Raw genomic sequence first — 19542 nt, 5'->3', positions numbered from 1 at the left:
ATGATGTAGATGCTGCAGCTCTCATCTACTCCTTCACTGGCTGCACCTTCAAATGATAAACTCTTCCCAATCTTCTGTCCCTGTGTTAATGATGGTGGTAAAAACACCACCCCTCTGATCCTCTCTCCTGTCAATCACACAGATTAGACTAATCATTAGTGTTTCATTAGTTTTTTTGTTTTTGTTCTAGCTAGCTCCAGCTGCTAGTATTATGTTTTAAACTATTCGGAAGGGATTCCGCAGAGTAGTGGTTATCACGCTGTTAATCTTGTAGAATCCAAGATTGGCCAGTTGGAGCACTGTGTGGGTCAGCTGAAGGACCAGAATAACAAGTTGAAAGAACTGAGAGAGCACAGGGGACGTTCCACTGTGTAAACTATTCGGAAGGGATTCCGCAGAGTAGTGGTTATCACGCTGTTAATCTTGTAGAATCCAAGATTGGCCAGTTGGAGCACTGTGTGGGTCAGCTGAAGGACCAGAATAACAAGTTGAAAGAACTGAGAGAGCACAGGGGACGTTCCACTGTGTAAACTATTCAGAAGGGATTCCGCAGAGTAGTGGTTATCACGCTGTTAATCTTGTAGAATCCAAGATTGGCCAGTTGGAGCACTGTGTGGGTCAGCTGAAGGACCAGAATAACAAGTTGAAAGAACTGAGAGAGAGAGCACAGGGGACGTTCCACTGTGTAATGGTTAGCACATTGACCACATCAGTAAAGGCTCCTCCTGCATGAACTAATTCTTCGCTTCAGAAGGCAGATCAATGAGAAGCGTCTTTACGGGTGTTGGTCGACCCCTCTGGTGCTCGCAGCCCGGTCGGGTCATGCTGCCTGTGTGGACTACCTGATCACACAGGGAGCACAGGTAGACCTAGCTGATGAGGATAACTGGACACCTCTCTGCTACCTGACTACCTGATCACACAGGGAGCACAGGTAGACCTAGCTGATGAGGATAACTGGACACCTCTCTGCTATGCCGTGTGCGGTCACCTGGACTGTGTCCAGATCCTCCTGGAAGCCGGGGCCGACCCTAACGGAAACATACACGGCTCATAGGCATGGGTCGATTTCCGGTTTTACCGGTTCGGTTCAGTATACGAGCCCAAACCGGTTTGATCACGTGCGAACCGAAAAAACCTAAAAAAATAAAAATAAAAAATAAAACACATTTTTTTTTTTTTGTCAGTCCATTCTGATTGCACTATTGTTCGTATTAGCCTCTTCTCAAGTTGCACTAGTAGGCAAAAGTCTTATTTTGTTTATTATGTTGATGTTTGAAGAAAAGTTAAGCTGAATAGTTATGAGAAATAAAAACAGTGTGTTGTTACAATTAAAAGGTTCTGCTTATTTGTATTCAGTGTTCGTGCTGGTTGGCAGCATACCAGCTTAGAGGTGCATTATCGCCACCAACTGCAGCCGCTTTGATACGTTTTTTTGGGGAATATCGAACCGGTTTCAAAATGTTCAAACCGACCCATGCCTAGGCCCTATATTGTGTGAATAATAGCCCGGTCTCTTTGAATCTTTACATTTGAATTGCATAACTCCAAATTTTCTAAAGTCAACTTGTATCCAAATGGGGTCATGTCAATGTGAACTACTTGTTATAAAAGCTAAACATACTACTTCCTATGACTAATTTCTCTGTTTATGCCATGCTCTTCCACAGATCAACATCACAGGCAAAATCCTCCACCAAAACACTCCCACAACACAAACGACAACCTCAGCCGGCACCCTCATGGACACGACAACATTCCTCCTCAGTGACCCAACTGGAAGCATTGATCTGGCTGTGTGGGGGGACTGGAAACCTGACATTGACGACTGGTACTACCTGACCAACCTATCTATACATACATACAAAAACAAAGAATATCTCACTACCACCCCAACCACAATATCAACAACCACCACTGCACTTACATCATACAGACAACCACCACCACCCACCACTCAAACCATCTATGGTGAAGTCGCTTCTGCCACAGTCACAAACAAATACTTCTGTTTTTGTTTGGCACCCATCCCCACTGTAAACCTAAACTCACTCACATACAAATGTGAGAAATGCAAACAACGACGCAAAACTGAACAACTTACCTGCAAAACACATATTCGATTCTCACTGTCCATCAATAACCAGGAAACATCATACACGATCCCACTCGCAATCATCACACCACTACTTAAAAAATCGCCAAGACAAATGACTACAGACGAAATGGAAGAAGCCATACTCATGCTCAATCACATCAAACTGGACATAATGGACGATCAAATCATAGCCATGACTCAAGACTGACTCCACGACTCAACAGTCCCCTGAATAAATCAATCATACCCCTGACTCCGACTCACAGCCCCCTATAGATCATGACTCAGACTCTGACTCTAAGACTTGTCCCCTCACACAGCGCAGCACCTCCAACCCAGCCCAAGACAAGATCAAAATTGATTAATACTTTTCTTTTTACTTTTTCATTTCATACTAACTTATTATTTACAATAAAAACTTATTGTTTGAATCATATCTGCCTCTTTTGCTGTCTTTTGTCCCAGTTTTGTATGCATTATATCCTAACTCCTTTAGTCAACCTTAAGCTTACACTTTTATTGCCAACTTGTAGATGTCCACTGTGCCCAAGCTTACCTTTTTAAAACATCTGAATAACAGACAAGTAACTTGTTAACTGATAACCTATTAAGCCACTAACAGTTTGACTTAAAGGGTGATTTACACAACCTGAATATTAATCTTGTTATACCTATACAGAGACACTATGAATGTACCATGTGGAGTATCTAGTAACAGTTAGCATTTTACATTAATTTCATGACAAATGGTTCAAGTTCTGGCCTTGTGCTTATGCAGACCAGATTTATGACTACCACCACTACTACAAAAGCATTGGCTTTTCATTGTGACAACCAATTACTTAGATCACCATTCAGGAACAGTTTGTTTAATCCTTTCCTCACTGAGCACATCTATAACCATGATCAGAAGTGTACAGTAGAAGCAGCACACTATATTCATCCAATGGACTCGGAACACAAAAGCAACACCTCAGTAAGCTGTCCACTCATGGCTAACACATCTAAGCTTATCAGGAAGCTAGGATTTGAAATTATGACAGTTTGCCTAGAAAAAGTCCATTACTTAATAAGCCTCTTTGACAGCCACCATTTGGCTTACCACCACCACTGCTACTTACTACATATTACTTACTACAAACTTGGTACACTTGTGCACATATCAACTCTGACTAAATGTGCAATTCAGTGTCTATATTAATATTATCTGACATATAACCCCCAAGTCACCAGAAGCTTGGACCCCGCATCGCCGCTTGCGGCTATATTTAGTTTTTTGTTTTTGTTCTAGCTAGCTCCAGCTGCTAGTATTATGTTTTAAATTATTCGGAAGGGATTCCGCAGAGTAGTGGTTATCATGCTGTTAATAATGTATAAATTGCCTGACCCACAGTTTGAGAAACACTGCTCACTTGTCTCTTTTAGTTTAAAAATATGTCTTCATGAACTGGCAAAGCAAAATCAAGACCTCAGGAGCCACACTGACAGAAGAGAATGGAGATCTCTAACTATTAAGTTTTCTTATTGAAAGACTGTGTGTATTTTGTCATACCTGACAGTTTCGACTGCTGCTTCCTGCACGTCACGTGATGTCTCTGAGGAAGACTGCAGGAAGCAGCAGTCGAAACTGTCAGGTATGACAAAATACACAGTCTTTCAATAAGAAAACTTAATAGTTAATAATAGATAGACGAAATGAACTTGTTTGGAATGGAGATCTCTCTTTCCAGGCACCATGCTGCAGCTCTGCTACTAGCTCGGGTTGAGTCTCCATTTTATTGATTATAATTTATTATACGATTGATTATATTATGATAATATGATTGATTATAATTTATGATTGATTATCATTTATTTCATTTGATTGAGCTGTTAATCAAGAATCTAAGCTGATTGAACTGATTATAAGAAGGCACAAGGGACGTTCCACTGTGTAATGGTTAGCACATTGACCACATCAGTAAAGGCTCCTCCTGCATGAACTAATTCTTCGCTTCAGAAGGCAGATCAATGAGAAGCGTCTTTACGGGTCAATAAGAAAACTTAATAGTTAATAATAGATAGACGAAATGAACTTGTTTGGAATGGAGATCTCTCTTTCCAGGCACCATGCTGCAGCTCTGCTACTAGCTCGGGTTGAGTCTCCATTTTATTGATTATAATTTATTATACGATTGATTATATTATGATATGATTGATTATAATTTATGATTGATTATCATTTATTTCATTTGATTGAGCTGTTAATCAAGAATCTAAGCTGATTGAACTGATTATAAGAAGGCACAAGGGACGTTCCACTGTGTAATGGTTAGCACATTGACCACATCAGTAAAGGCTCCTCCTGCATGAACTAATTCTTCGCTTCAGAAGGCAGATCAATGAGAAGCGTCTTTACGGGTGTTGGTAATTTGGACTACAGTATCGCACGTGCCATTCGCCATGAGAAGCGTCTTTACGGGTGTTGGTCATTTGGACTACAGTATCTCACTTGCCATTCGCCCCCCCCCCCCCCCCACCCACCCACCCACCCACCCACAGAGCTGCCTTCATAGAAAAAGGGGCAAAAAAAGCTCTTGGTAGGCGTGGTAGGCGTTCCGTAGATCAAGTTTGGAGAATATCTTGGAGCCATGAAGGGGAGGGAAGGCGGAGCTAATGAGTGGTGTTCGTGGAACGGTATTAGGTGCTTGGGGCTTGCAGCCATGCGGGGTCACGCTGCCTGTGTGACCTACCTGATCACCCAGGGAGTCCAGGTAGACCTAGCTGATGGCACCACATGCCTCATTCCTCTCTCCTCAGCTGTGGTCCATGGTCACCTGGACTGCGTCCGGATCCTCTTGGAAGCCGGGGCCGACCCCAACACAAGAGGACAGTGCTTATACACCCCGGTCTACTGGGCTGCCTGCAAAGGAAGGCTGGACATACTGCAGGAACTCCTCAGGTTCCGTGCCGCTGTTCCTGATGACATACCTGTAGACAGTGAAGTCTCTCCTTTCTACGTCAGTGCGGGCCACCAGAGCAACTTCCCTACTCATCGAGACTTCACTTACCAAGTTTGCCTTGGCCATCAACTATCCGCATATAGATCCACATGTCTAACACCGATCCTGACAGTGGTGCAACGCAGCATGGTCTCTAACTCCTGGTTGACCCTAAGCCCCGAGAGGGGGGGGTACTGTTAGATGATGTCATCTTTCCTACTATGATGTCATCGATCACTGATGATGTCATGATTCATAAGTGTCATCGGCTGGTGATGTCATGACACAGGTGATGTCATATTCCGGTTCTATAAAGGTTCGTTTCTGCAGGTCCTCTCTAGTGGTTCATAAACTAATATCACGTCAACCTCTGCAACCGTTCCCAACCTCGAACAGTGCAGACCTAGCTATCAAGTTCCACAACTTCCCTACTCATCGGGACTTCAGTTACCGAGAGTGTCTTGGCCATCAACTACCCGCGAATAGATCCACATGTCTAACACCGATCCTGACATGTCCTTGTCGAGTCATTGTCTATCTGTCTCCGGTTTGGTATGTATCACCCTGTAGCTTACGTTTTATGGGGATTGAGTCAGTGGGGCCACTTCTGAGAGGAGGAGACAGGGAGAGAAAACTTCTCCAGAGAGAAGCATATTGGATACACCACTTACAGACTGAGCATCCTAAGGGTTTAAATGAAGAATTATTGCTCTCTTGTTTCTTGTAAGTGGTTTGATCCCTTGTTTTGATGTGTGTTTTGATACGTGATTGGTCATGCTTACACATTTTGAGATGGGTTATCTACTCCTGTCATGCAGTTCTAGACTGAGGGGTTTTCTTAAATTTTTCTTATTTTTCTTATAGGCTACTTCTAATGTGCTTCTGGTATTATTTATATCGTTGTGACATACCATTTATACAGATTGATACTTGTATATATCTACAATTGTCCATATTTATCAATTTTTTTATATATTTGTCTTGTTCACAGATTTATTCCTTTTAGGATCTGTGAGTGATTTAATCAGTCATGTTGATGTATTCTGATCAGCTGTGCGGTCATCTTATTTATTTGTTATGTAGGTTCTTGACCACTCCGTTTGTTCTAGATATGTTGGAGATTGATTGATTGATTGATGCATGCATTTTCCACAGCTGGTTTCATTCAGCTTGGTCCTGGCTCCTACTTATATGGGTCACACCCACTGTTTGTTGCAACGCTGAGGAAAGCCTGTGAGGCTGAAACGTTCGTTGTACCATTGCTGCTGTGCGCATTAAAAGTTTAAACTTTATAGAAATCTGTGAGTGCTGTTTTTGATTTAATTTTTGAGATGTTTGGATCGGCACCCAGTAACCATCTTTAAAACGTCGGGTTGAGCACGCCAGTTCGTTGATTAATGGTTAGCACATTGACCACATCAGTAAAGGCTCCTCCTGCATGAACTAATTCTTCGCTTCAGAAGGCAGATCAATGAGAAGGGTCTTTACGGGTGTTGGTCGACCCCTCTGGTGCTCGCAGCCCGGTCGGGTCATGCTGCCTGTGTGGACTACCTGATCACACAGGGAGCACAGGTAGACCTAGCTGATGAGGATAACTGGACACCTCTCTGCTATGCCGTGTGCGGTCACCTGGACTGTGTCCAGATCCTCTTGGAAGCCGGGGCCGACCCCAACGGAAACATACACGGCTCAGACACCCCTTTCTACATCAGTGCTGTACTCAACAACCTGGACTGCTTCCACCTGCTGCTCCAGAAGGCACAGGGGACGTTCCACTGTGTAATGGTTAGCACATTGACCACATCAGTGGTCATCATAGCATCAAGGTCATTGACATCAGGCTCCTCCTGCATGAACCAATTCTTGACAATTCACTCGACTTTCTCCTCCTCACCGAAACCTGGCAACAACCCAATGATTTCTTCTCCCTCAACCAAGCATCTCCCCCTGGATTCAGTTACATCTCCAAACCCCGCCCTTCGTGGAGGTGGCCTGGCTGTCATTTTCAAACAACACTACCGGTTGACAGAACTCACCCTCCCCCTTCAGTTTCATCTTTCGAACTCCTGGCTTTCAAAACCTGCTGCTCCATCACTGTTCTACTCATTTACCGTCCACCTAAACCCCATCCATCATTCCTGTCCGACCTCACCGAAGTCCTCACAATAGCCTCATCTCTCTCCTCCCGTCTACTCCTCCTCTGCAATTTCAACATCCACATTGATTCACCCACCTGTAAACCTGCATCCGACCTCACCTCTCTCCTGGACAACTTCAACTTCACCCAACACGTCACCTTCCCCACCCACGTCAAAGGCCACATCCTCGACCTTGTCTGCTCTGCCAATCTACACACGGGGGATGTTCCACTGTGTAATGGTTAGCACCCTCCTGAGTATAAACAGGCTCTTGCCATCTTATTTTCTGGCTCATGTGCCAGCAGCCAGGGCAGTCTGGAGATAAAGTGGACAGACCCATTGTAGAGTGTTGCGTGTGGCCATGGACGGTGCATGATCAACTTCACACACGGTATGTATCATGTTATACATTCAGGTGTTTACATACTGTGTGTGAAGCTGCTTAATTGATCTCCTCTGCTCCCCATACCTCAGGCTGAACACCTGCAGACAATCGGCTGATTGCTGGGCCTGCAGGTATTTAAGCTGGCTTGCTGCTGGGACACAGTAGTCTACATCCTGAATCCAGCCCAGCAGCACCAGCAGTATTGGTTTGTTACTTTGATGCCCATTTCTTTCCTTTATTAGGCCCTGGCACAATAGGTGCCAGGCTTTATTGTTTTAGTTTAACCTGGCAGTTTGGTAGTTGTTTTTCGTTCTTAGTTTTAGTTTAGTTATTCTAAATTATTCTTTGAACGTTTTTCAATTGTTAGTTTAAGGAGAGGGGCTGGCTTCGACGGCCCTATATGGGCCAGCCCAGACCCCTCTCCCTTTTGTTTATTTCAGCCAAACTGTCATAGGGCTGGGAGATTAATCGAATTTTAATCATGATTACGATTTGGGCTGTCTACGATTATGAAAACAAGATAATCGACATACAACGATTTTGCGGCTCTTGTCACTCTCGTTCTGGCTTGTGTTGTAAATCAAGCGCACCCCTTCCTTTGCGCGGCCCCTCCCCCAAAGCCCAAAGCACACCGTTTCGTTTCAGCTCGAGTTGTGAATGACTGTCATGTGAACAGAGAGCCACGGCACGTTTCTCCTCCCCGCTTATTTCCGTGGTAGCACAAGAATAAGATGACAGAAGTCACAGAAAGAGAGCCGCTGGTCGAGAAGAGAGGTAAAACAACGTATGTGGGGTGGAAACACTATGGTTTCGCCGAGTTTAAAGGTCCACACATCAAGAGCGATGCGAATATACAGCACGGAATTGCGATGCGAGTTTTGACCCACCTGTCAAGATATGCGCGGTCGTGGCTGCACCTCGCAACACAACCTCTCCCTCTTTCTTTAATCACTTGAAATCCACTCACAAAGTGGTCTATGACCAAGAAATAAACGCTAAACGAACAAAAATACAAAGCCCCATCTAGTTACTGCCACCGCATACAGTCATCGATTCAGGACACTCTTTACAATGCGACCGCATATTCAACAGCTAACAAGCTCACAGATAAACATTAACAATAGCCTATTATGAACCTAAACATGTTATTGTAAGTCGTTTTGGATAAAAGCATCTGCCAAATGAGTAATTTAATGTAATGTAAACGAACGTTACTAGCGTTCTCATTTGGTTAGTTTTGAGGTTTAAGGACTACTAGTTCAGATGTTTACCAACATATTGAATGTAGATTAATAGTTGCAGTTGATTGTGGCAGTTCACTGCAACATAGTAGGCCTACATATACTGTATATTTATTTGTTTTTATTTTATTTCTAAATCTTTGCACTTTTATTATTTATTTTCACTTATTTATTTTCAATTATATCTAAAATCCAAAGACATCCAATGTTAAAAAGAAAGGCCAGTGTAAATGTTCAATAAATTCATGATGTTCTCAATGTCAATGAGTAATCGTGTTAAATAATCGTGATCTCAATATCAATCAAAAATAATCGTGATTATGATTTTTGCCATAATCGAGCAGCCCTACCTTGAAACATTAGGCTTCATGTTACATGCTGCCTGCATTAGTCAGATATTTATCTCATTTTAATTGTTAGTCATGTTGCATAAGGGTGTCATCTGAAGGCCTAAAATGTAAATTAGGTCATTAATTTGAATTGCATTCCCCCCCCCCCCCTTCTTCCTCGTCATCAGCCTGCCAACCGCTGCCCTATCATGCCCAGGCCAACGGCCCGTCACCCAGCAAAGAGGCCCAGGCCGGAAGAGACTCCAGGGAGTGAAAATAAGAGAAGGCGTATCTCCCTGGAGAAATGCCCAGAAAGTCCCTGGAAGGTCAGTCCTAACTACACACTCACTCACTAAAGTCATTGAAGGTTCAGTCCTAACTACACACTCACTCACTAAAGTCATTGAAGGTTCAGTCCTAACTACACACTCAACTCACTAAAGTCAGGCCCACTAGTTTGTTGTTGTTAATTTTAATTCAAGTTGTGGCTTATTAGTCTGTTCTTTTCAGATGAAAATGTCAGGTGGTAGTGACTGTTTGTAACACATTGTCCCTTTCTCTCTCCTCCCATAACCAGCTGAGGACCAAGGGGAACGTTGAGAACATTGAGCAAACGTCAGAGCTGCCGTCAGAGATGGCCGTGCAGTCCATCAAGGCCTCCCAGGAGAACAGCACCTCTACCCAGATAGAGGTGGGATGATATGACAATTTCATGTTACCATTATCTTGTCCCAAATCATCACGATTAACGATATTATCGCGAGAATAGGGCTGGGCGATTAATCGAATTTTAATCATGATTACGATTTGGGCTGTCTACGATTATGAAAACAAGATAATCGACATACAACGATTTTGCGGCTCTTGTCACTCTCGTTCTGGCTTGTGTGGTAAATCAAGCGCACCCCTTCCTTTGCGCGGCCCCTCCCCCAAAGCCCAAAGCACACCGTTTCGTTTCAGCTCGAGTTGTGAATGACTGTCATGTGAAGAGCTACGGCACGTTTCTCCTCCCCGCTTATTTCCGTGGTAGCACAAGAATAAGATGACAGAAGTCACAGAAAGAGAGCCGCTGGTCGAGAAGAGAGGTGAAACAACGTATGTGGGGTGGAAACACTATGGTTTCGCCGAGTTTAAAGGTCCACACATCAAGAGCGATGCGAATATACAGCACGGAATTGCGATGCGAGTTTTGACCCACCTGTCAAGATATGCGCGGTCGAGGCAGCACCCCGCAACACGACCTCTCCCTCTGTTTAATCACTTGAAATCCACTCACAAAGTGGTCTATGACCAAGAAATAACGCTAAACGAACAAAAAGACAAAGCCCCATCTAGTTACTGCCACCGCATACAGTCATCGATTCAGGACACTCTTTACAATGCGACCGCATATTCAACAGCTAACAAGCTCACAGATAAACATTAACAATAGCCTATTATGAACCTAAACGTGTTATTGTAAGTCGTTTTGGATAAAAGCATCTGCCAAATGAGTAATGTAATGTAAACGAACGTTACTAGCGTTCTCATTTGGTTAGTTTTGAGGTTTAAGGACTACTAGTTCAGATGTTTACCAACATATTGAATGTAGATTAATAGTTGCAGTTGATTGTGGCAGTTCACTGCAACATAGTAGGCCTACATATACTGTATATTTATTTGTTTTTATTTTATTTCTAAATCTTTGCACTTTTATTTATTTTCAATTATATCTAAAATCCAAAGACATCCAATGTTAAAAAGAAAGCCAGTGTAAATGTTCAATAAATTCATGATGTTCTCAATGTCAATGAGTAATGGTGTTAAATAATCGTGATCTCAATATCAATCAAAATAATCGTGATTATGATTTTTGCCATAATCGAGCAGCCCTAAACTGTCAGGTTATTTTGTTTTATGGTTTTGGGCCTTTTCTTAGATACTTTGGGAAAAAGGAAAATAAAAACCCTATTATTTTGATTCTTGTGTGGTGTCCTTTATGTTGTGGTTTCCACTTGAGCCTTATTTTCTGTTATATGTGTGGAGGCCGTAACAAGAGAGAGAAAAAAACAGATGGAAAAGTAGACAGATAGGTGGGGACTGTTGGTTAGCTTGTTATGCTAGTGTCGTAGCCTAATGAGGGCTAGCTGCCCGGGTAGCTTAGTTCAAGCTAGCAGCTCCACCTCCTAGCAGCCAGAGGTATCCAGCTTTGTGATTGACCGCCCAGGCCGCTATAATAATCCGCGGATTTTGGAGCTCTGCGGTCAGAGTGTTCTCCGTAATAGCCTGGGGTCAGAGGCTCTGTGAATCAGAGAGTTCCCCGACCGCGATGCATAAAGAAAAGCAAAAATCCCTCGGCTATAAATTGGTAGCTTGTGGGCTAGCTAGTTGACGCTCCAAGCCGGCAGGCAGTACTCTTGCCGTTGCCAAGTTCTATACGGATCCCACTCTCATAGGGGCAGAATATGTGTAGGAGCCATAATATCTATATTGCCTATGTTGTTTATGTTGTTTGACATGACTTAATGTTTGAGCTGCATACGCTCACTGATAACCATTATCGCTTGTAATTGGTCAATTCGCACAGGGGGTGTGGTTTCACGTTGACACAGGGTGTGGTTCATTCATTCATTCAGTACTTACTACTTAACCTGTTCAGCAGTATGGCGTCTGGCTTGATGTTAGGGGATGAGTTTGGCTCCGATATTTTCTGTTGACCACAGCGGCGGCAGCAGTGCACACTGCAGATAGAGGCACTTCTAGAGCGCAATGTAGTGCTTGAGTTTAATGTCAAGCAGCTCAAGGAGGAGATGCAAGCTAAAGACGGACACTTGGACCTGTTAAAGAACCAGAGCCAAAGTCTGAGAGTTCATGTAGAAGGTTTGAGAAAATCTCTCAAAGCTGCAAAAGATGAGATTCAGGCCAAGGGGTGCTTGCTAGATCAGAAGGAACTAGAGAGCTCAGGAAAAATATCAACTGAAAAACTTAATGGCAAGTTCAACCTCTCTCAAAAAGGCAGAGGAGCAGGTTAAGGCGAAGGAGGATCTGTTAGCGAAGCGGCGGTGGCAGAGCACACTGCAGAAAATTTACCACCATTTATTTGAACGCGTCACAGTAAGAGCCTACTCAGCCTCTGTAGTGGACTTTTTTGATAGTAGTCCCTACAATATGAATCCCACTCCATTTGGGGGCAGAACATGCCATACAAGCGCCAGGATTGGCCAAGGTCAACCCCAGTCACCAAAACGGTCAAATCAAATCATGTCCCGCCTCTCTGCAATGTTTCAGTGAGAGCAATGTTTGTTTTTCAGTCTGATACATCACAAACCCTATCTGAGACCCGTTTCATGTCGTCTTTAAACACTTCAAACATCAAGAAATGCACCATAAATTAACACATATCGGGTAAGTATGAAAATATAATATGATTTACTTCGAAAATAATAGAAAATAATAATTGCATTAACATAGTTATGTTTCGTTCAATTAGTCTTTGTTTCTTTTCCAGGAAAAGATACCTTTCTTGGATCTTAGTCTTCAGTAACTCAAAATAAATGTTCTGCTATTCACCTTATGTTCAGACGCGGGGGTGGGCCAAATTCTTCCGGGTCGTGTTAACACTTCCGGCGGTCACGGCGCAAAATATGAAAGAACGTCATGAAGAAGAGTTGTTTTTGTAGCGGACAGTGCAGGGGGTAAAATAAAGAACGTAGCCTACTACTTTGAGCTCGGTACACAGCAAGCAAGCGGGTATCCACTGTTAGCCGGGTCACGTCTATTTGTCAGGTCAATGACGAGCACTTTCTTGTAAAACATACCTGGACTCCAACAAAGAAAGCTTCAGATAGTTTTCTCTCCTCCGAGCGTTCCAGCCATGTTAACGTAATTCCCTGGAGACTTAACGAGCCAGTTACATGGCGTGGCATTCTAAGACATTGCCATTTGCTTTTATTTGGTATGTTACATACAATTGGCTAAATTATTAGTTAATTCAGAGTTAGATGATATTGGAGCAGCCAGCCATTTTCTTAGCCGGAAGTCATCACACGACCCTACAACCGGGTCAAATGGCCGTGGCTACATAAGGTGAATACCAGTTATAAAAACACCATTAGCCTAATGCAGTGGTTCTTCTTCTGGGGAACGTGGGGGTACTAGAGGGGGTACTTCAGATAAAGGGGGAAATGGAATAATGTAAGAATAATCATTAATATAAATGAATTGTTAAAATAAATATGCTCATGAGGCACTAATTGCAATTCTTATTCACTTTTTATAATGTTATTCCTCAAAAGGTGGGTTATCATTCATTCATTGGCATTGCAGTTTTCTAAGATAAATGTTGTAGTGGGTTAATGTTGGGGGTACTTGGATTCAGAAATCAGGCAAAGGATACTGAAGCCAAAAAGGTTTGAGAAATGAGAACCACTGCCCTAATGGATTTGATCAAAAACCTCCCAAATGACAGACAAGCAATTCAATAAACACCAAAATAATATTTCAAAGCCTTCAAATTCAATGTAAACACATTCGATTTACTTTTGGTACCATATAGGCTACTGTAATGTTACTCTATTGTGGGCCCACATTTAAAAATACACCTTAGACAAGCCGGCAAAACCATAAAATAAACCCCAGTTGCAGGCCTGAGTCGATGCTTGGGATCGGTGTGGCCTCAAACGTAAATGGCCCCTTCACTCAATGAAGAGCTATAAAATAAATGTAATGTACCTTTAACGATGAACGACGGACGACCAAGATGAAAGCTGTTACCGTCATGGATCAGCATCAGCGCGCAGGCATGTAGCTTGTAGGCTAGCAGCAGTACGCTAGTCCTCCACGTGTTTGATAGCAAGGATAGCAGCTCCAAGCCCAGGGCCAGGCGAAGTCTCTTTCCTCTGTTGTACTAACCGTTGACGGTGTCTTAGCTTCACGATGCCGTCCAAATCCATAGCTTCACGATGTCTCACCGGTCTGGTAAGAACACCAGCAGTTACTGATAATATAGCAGCCACTTGTTGGGCTAACAAATGACGCGCTCGGTACATTACTGTTTAGCTAGCTAGACGCACAAACACACGCGGCGCCGACCATCCACAAACTTGGCTTTGTTTGTCCGGTGTCAAGTCCTCTGGCAAAAGCACCTCTTGTCCACAGTTCTCGGGTTGAAAACTTAGAAACAGATACGATAACCGTGCTCTTAATAATAGAAACTCTGGTTAAAGCTCTCCAAGTACGGGAAAACAACTCTCAGCTATTCTCCATTATCCATCTCTGCGGCAGCACGCACTCAAGTCCGTCCGCAGTCCGCACACCTGCTACGCCACGCCCAGATCTCTCAGCTAATCACATCAAGGTTAACCTCGCGTCACCCGGCTCTTCACGGCGAGAAAGAGCCTGGGCCTCCGTTCACAAGTGATTTTGTCACCCTGCCTGCTTCCGGCCTAGAGCCCGCCCTAGACAGGAAACAACAGCGGAAATAGCTCGTTAACTTGACAATTAACGAATCAGAAAATAAAACGACAAACAACAAAACAAAAGATGGACGTACCGAACGAAGTTTTTGAAGAAGATGAAAAATCGCACATTCAAAATAAAAGTCTTAATTTCAAAATAAAAGTATCTTACAACTAAACCCTTTCCCACAGGGTTACATAAGTGGTTACATAAAGGGATTGCAGTCATATTTAACAGCTAGCCTTACTAGTTGATGCCAGAAGTTGCCGTTATAAAATGTTTGAGATATTTGCTGGTTCAAAGCAGAGCTGGCTGGGTTCATTGAGTGGAAAATGTATCGACCTCAGCCCTGAGATAAAATAAAACAATGTTATTTCAATTTGGGGGATTTTCTTTTCTTTCTTTTTTCTTTTTTGGTAAAGGTTGAATTTAATTTAAGTGAAACTTGGCAAATTAAACATTGTGGGGGTTAGGTTGTGATCACTAGCTTTTGCTCATGGTTAAATAAGAAAAATGTTTGCTGAAAATGAAAAATTCACTGACAACATAAGTCCTGTCCTTTGTATGAGTTGAGGATTGAAGGCGAATGTTGGTGAAGTGTCCCTAGGAGTACCTGCTAAAATAAACCTTCCCCGGACTAGATGTGAGTTCAACATCAGTAATACAATATACAGTTGGTATTTGCTGGCTGTCTGATAAGTCAACACCGCATATTTCCCTTATCAGTGGTAGCCTATACAAACCTTGAAAGCAATAGGAAGCTCAATGATGTAGAGATCCACATATTCAAGTTTCAGGGCCTTCAAAGTCTTCTCCAAGGCAGGCCTCACCAACTCTGGGGGGTGGAAGGTATTCCAGAGCTGAGAGAGATAAGAGGGGAGTGCTTTAGAAACGTTCAGCATTCAACATTCAGACAGCTCAGTTTAAGAATGCATATGTTATTCCCATCATGGTGTAGGAGAGTTCAATCAGTATGTGCTGTGATGATGAGCAACTCTCCATCAAAGCTGGAGAAAGAACTTATTGGGACGGCCCAATAGAGAATGTCTAGGGAAAGATGTTACGGGCGGCTTGCAGAAGGATTTGGTTGTGGGATAAGGGACAATAAAGCTCTAATAAAATTAAACTCATTTTCATTTTCTTCAAGTGTGAGTCTTTGGTCTCGGGTAGTCGGGTTCCTGTCTTTGGGAATGAGTTGTTCATGCAGAGTATAGACGGTTTTAACTTGACAACAAAAACATTCTAAATTGAACCCCCGCTCACTTCCTGTTGCAGTGTTTGCTATGGACATAAAAGAAAAAAAACATTCAAGTGCAGGACTGACCATTCTGTGAAAACCGTCTATACAGCTGAGCAGCGAAAACAAAAGTAACGATGTCGAGTGAATATTTCTGCAGTTTGCCGAATGCTGAGAAAAAGGAAGTGCTGTGGGGTTGCGCTCTGGTGAAAACCGTCTATACAGTATGGTGATTTCATAGCTCAGTTTCTCCTCTCTGGTTGAAGATGCTCTTACCAGTGAAATCACTCATATTCTATTAGGAAAACCTGAGGACTTTCAGCCCTCCGTGGCACATGGTTTGAGTTTCCTGGTCCGGACAGGCCATATTAAACAACAATATTAAATCCCTTAAATGAATGGTGTTCCACTTTGATTCAAAAGAAATGATAGAATAATAATACCTTTCCACAGTAGAAGATGTCCTCTCTTCTGACCGTTCCATCGGCAATCTTTTCTCTAATGGCTTGACCCACTTCATGCTCATTGAAATACACCAAAGCTCCATCAAAGTGCCGGTAGCCCACATCTATTGCCAGCTTGACACAGTCCCGTGCTGTGCCTGTGGCTGTCTATCAAGAAATCCACAGAATATCCAAATGTTTGATTTGACATATTATTTTGTTATGCAAAAGGTGGAAATATGGAATGCATTGTTGTTCTTATTATGTGCTAATATTCTACAATGACATAGTGAATATTAATCAAATCAATCAACAAGCATGGATGGAACTAAATACAATTAGTCATTACTGTAATTGTGTAGCTTTTTGTGTCATTTGAAATCAGCTATTTATCTTGTGCTTATCTATGTTTTCACGGAAGTAGCTATTGTACTTTTCTACATTTTAAATTACATCCATTAAAGAGTACATATTTTTTAGGTTCTTCATAAGCATCAGAAACTGGCCAGCCATAGATTGGCCAAATGTGGAGCCATTCAAAGTGAACAGTCAGTTAGTCGAGTAATCTGACTTTATTTTCTTTATTATTATTATTATTATTTTTTTTTTTTATGTAAAATAATCTAGTTTGAACTCTGTCTTAAAAAAAGACCCCATATAACAGTGTTCTACCCCTGCCAATCAGTGCATGCAGTAGATTAGATATGGACTCACTCCTGCTTTATGAAGAACCGTCCTGATCAAACAAGGAGACAAACCTAATCCATTTTGAAATCTAGATACTGACTTGTTTCCCTTTAAAAATCTCACCGTTCTTGGATCCCCATAAGTGCCCAATCCAAGCAGAGGAATACGATTCCCATCATTCAACAGAATCCTGTGGTTCTCTGCACTCAGATTCATGTCTGTGAGTGTGTCGACTTCTGGGATTATCATTCATGAACTTATCTACCCTGCCTATTGTGCCTAATAAGTTATGTATTAAGAAAAACAACTCTGTCTGAACTGAGGGACTGATCGTTATTTATCAGAGGGGGTGGGTTTGTTTTTCCTTGACCCTCCCTGGAGCTACACATATTCTTCCATGATGTTCCCCCGTTTTGCACCATACCCCCCTCTGATAAATAACGAACAGTCCCTAATGAACTGTAATTGTATATTCCCCCTACTATATTAGGGACATGTGACATTCAAATGGTCAACCCAAATATACAGATGTTTGTGGCATGTTGTGTTGTTTGACAAGTTATGTTTAATTTGTAACTGGAGTGAGGAAAAGCAATGCATTTTCACAAGGGGCTGAAGTCCACACCTGGAATGACTTGGAACTCATTAACAAACAGCCACGTAGTATTCCCATGATGTCACATCCTTTTCCTATAGAGGGTATGCACACCAACTGGAACACGCCCCCTCAATCGGGAATGAGTGTCAAAATGAGTGTCAAATTCCTCCCTGAGCAGCAGGTGTCAGTTATCTAGGCTGATTACTGCATTCAAGCTCAGTCTTGCTGTGACTCAGTGGGCGTGACCCCACAGTGACTTCTGCCTCTGTGACATCACATGCATACCCTCTATATGCTTATATAATACACAGCTCATAGGCTGATTTTAATCACATGTTAACGTATTACAATCACCAGTTATTTTCCTTTGGGGATGGCTGTGTGATGTAACATAATATGAATAGGTGCAAGGGCGTCACTTTGTGTTGAAAAGTGGTGGGTATAAGTTCTCAGATGAAAACAACAACACAACAACAACATTTTAGCAGTCTTCAACATATCAAGGTCAAACAACATTACGGGAGTTTGAGTTGTCACCTATTCATCTTATGTTCCAACACGGGGGTCAGCCAATTACTTCCTATTGTGTCGACACTTCCTGTGACAGCACAGTACTTATATTGTGTTCATTGTGTTATCGGCCTCTAGAATCATCTGCCACTCAATGTGAAATTGCAGCCAGTGAGTCAGACTAGGTTTGAGCAGGTAAAACAGACGGCGTTTTGAACAGGAAGTCGTAACACAACTAGGTCAAGTGGGCGGGGCTACATAAGGTGAATAGAATGAGTCAACACTGCTCTAACTTCACCAGTGACGTGAGATAGATTACCGCTTGTGTCGTTTAACACTCAGTGTGCAGTGTGACATGAAACTCACACATCTGCCTGTGCAGCGGAAACAGAAGACAATCAACAGGCTTCATTTATTTAGGATGAGCACATAATTACAGCGAGACAGAAAATGGCGCACAAGTAGGCTACAGTCATCCATATGCATCACAACCACAGCTGCAACACCATGTGAATGGAACAATGCATGCCAATATCATATTTACTGCAGAAAGCACGAGTGTGTGAGTCAACCCAGCAATAACAATATCCAGTAGCCTAGCACTAGCATGATAAACCATAATAACAATATAACAATAGCCTATCACTAGCCTGGTAAACCATAATAACAATAGCCTATCACTAGCCTGGTAAACCATAATAACAATATAACAATAGCCTATCACTAGCCTGGTAAACCATAATAACAATATAACAATAGCCTATCACTAGCCTGGTAAACCATAATAACAATATAACAATAGCCTATCACTAGCCTGGTAAACCATAATAACAATATAACAATAGCCTATCACTAGCCTGGTAAACCATAATAACAATATAACAATAGCCTATCACTAGCCTGGTAAACCATAATAACAATATAACAATAGCCTAGCACTAGCCTGGTAAACCATAATAACAATATAGCCTATCACTAGCCTGGTAAACCACAATAACAATATAACAATAGCCTATCACTATCCTGGTAAACCATAATAACAATATAACAATAGCCTATCACTATCCTGGTAAACCATAATAACAATATAACAATAGCCTATCACTAGCCTGGTAAACCATAATAACAATATAACAATAGCCTATCACTAGCCTGGTAAACCATAATAACAATATAACAATAGCCTATCACTAGCCTGGTAAACCATAATAACAATATAACAATAGCCTATCACTAGCCTGGTAAACCATAATAACAATATAACAATAGCCTAGCACTAGCCTGGTAAACCATAATAACAATATAACAATAGCCTATCACTAGCCTGGTAAACCATAATAACAATATAACAATAGCCTATCACTAGGAATCGAGCATGCGTAGCATGCAATATTTCTAGTAGTACAAATAAACCTTTCTCAATGCATTCTCATTTGTAAGTTAATATTTCTTGATGCAA

At 42.2% G+C, this 19542-nt stretch overlaps 1 protein-coding gene across 1 annotated transcript in view; it reads right to left on the bottom strand.

The window, feature by feature from the left end:
- LOC310800496 (aldo-keto reductase family 1 member D1-like) overlaps positions 1-17191 on the bottom strand; it is a gene marked incomplete at its 5' end in the record, with an annotated part of 49537 nt that extends 32346 nt beyond the window's left edge. The window contains 3 exons of the mRNA XM_083663099.1: positions 15352-15468; positions 16289-16456; positions 17099-17191. Of these exons, the coding sequence (XP_083519225.1) occupies positions 15352-15468; positions 16289-16456; positions 17099-17191 (378 nt within the window). The remainder of the gene's footprint in view (positions 1-15351; positions 15469-16288; positions 16457-17098) is intronic.
- Between the last annotated feature and the right edge of the window lie 2351 nt (positions 17192-19542).

Source organism: Poromitra crassiceps, assembly GCF_964638095.1.
Source record: "Poromitra crassiceps genome assembly, chromosome: 30".
Taxonomy (NCBI): Eukaryota; Metazoa; Chordata; class Actinopteri; order Beryciformes; family Melamphaidae; genus Poromitra; species Poromitra crassiceps.
This window is presented reverse-complemented; position numbering and strand designations above follow the sequence as displayed.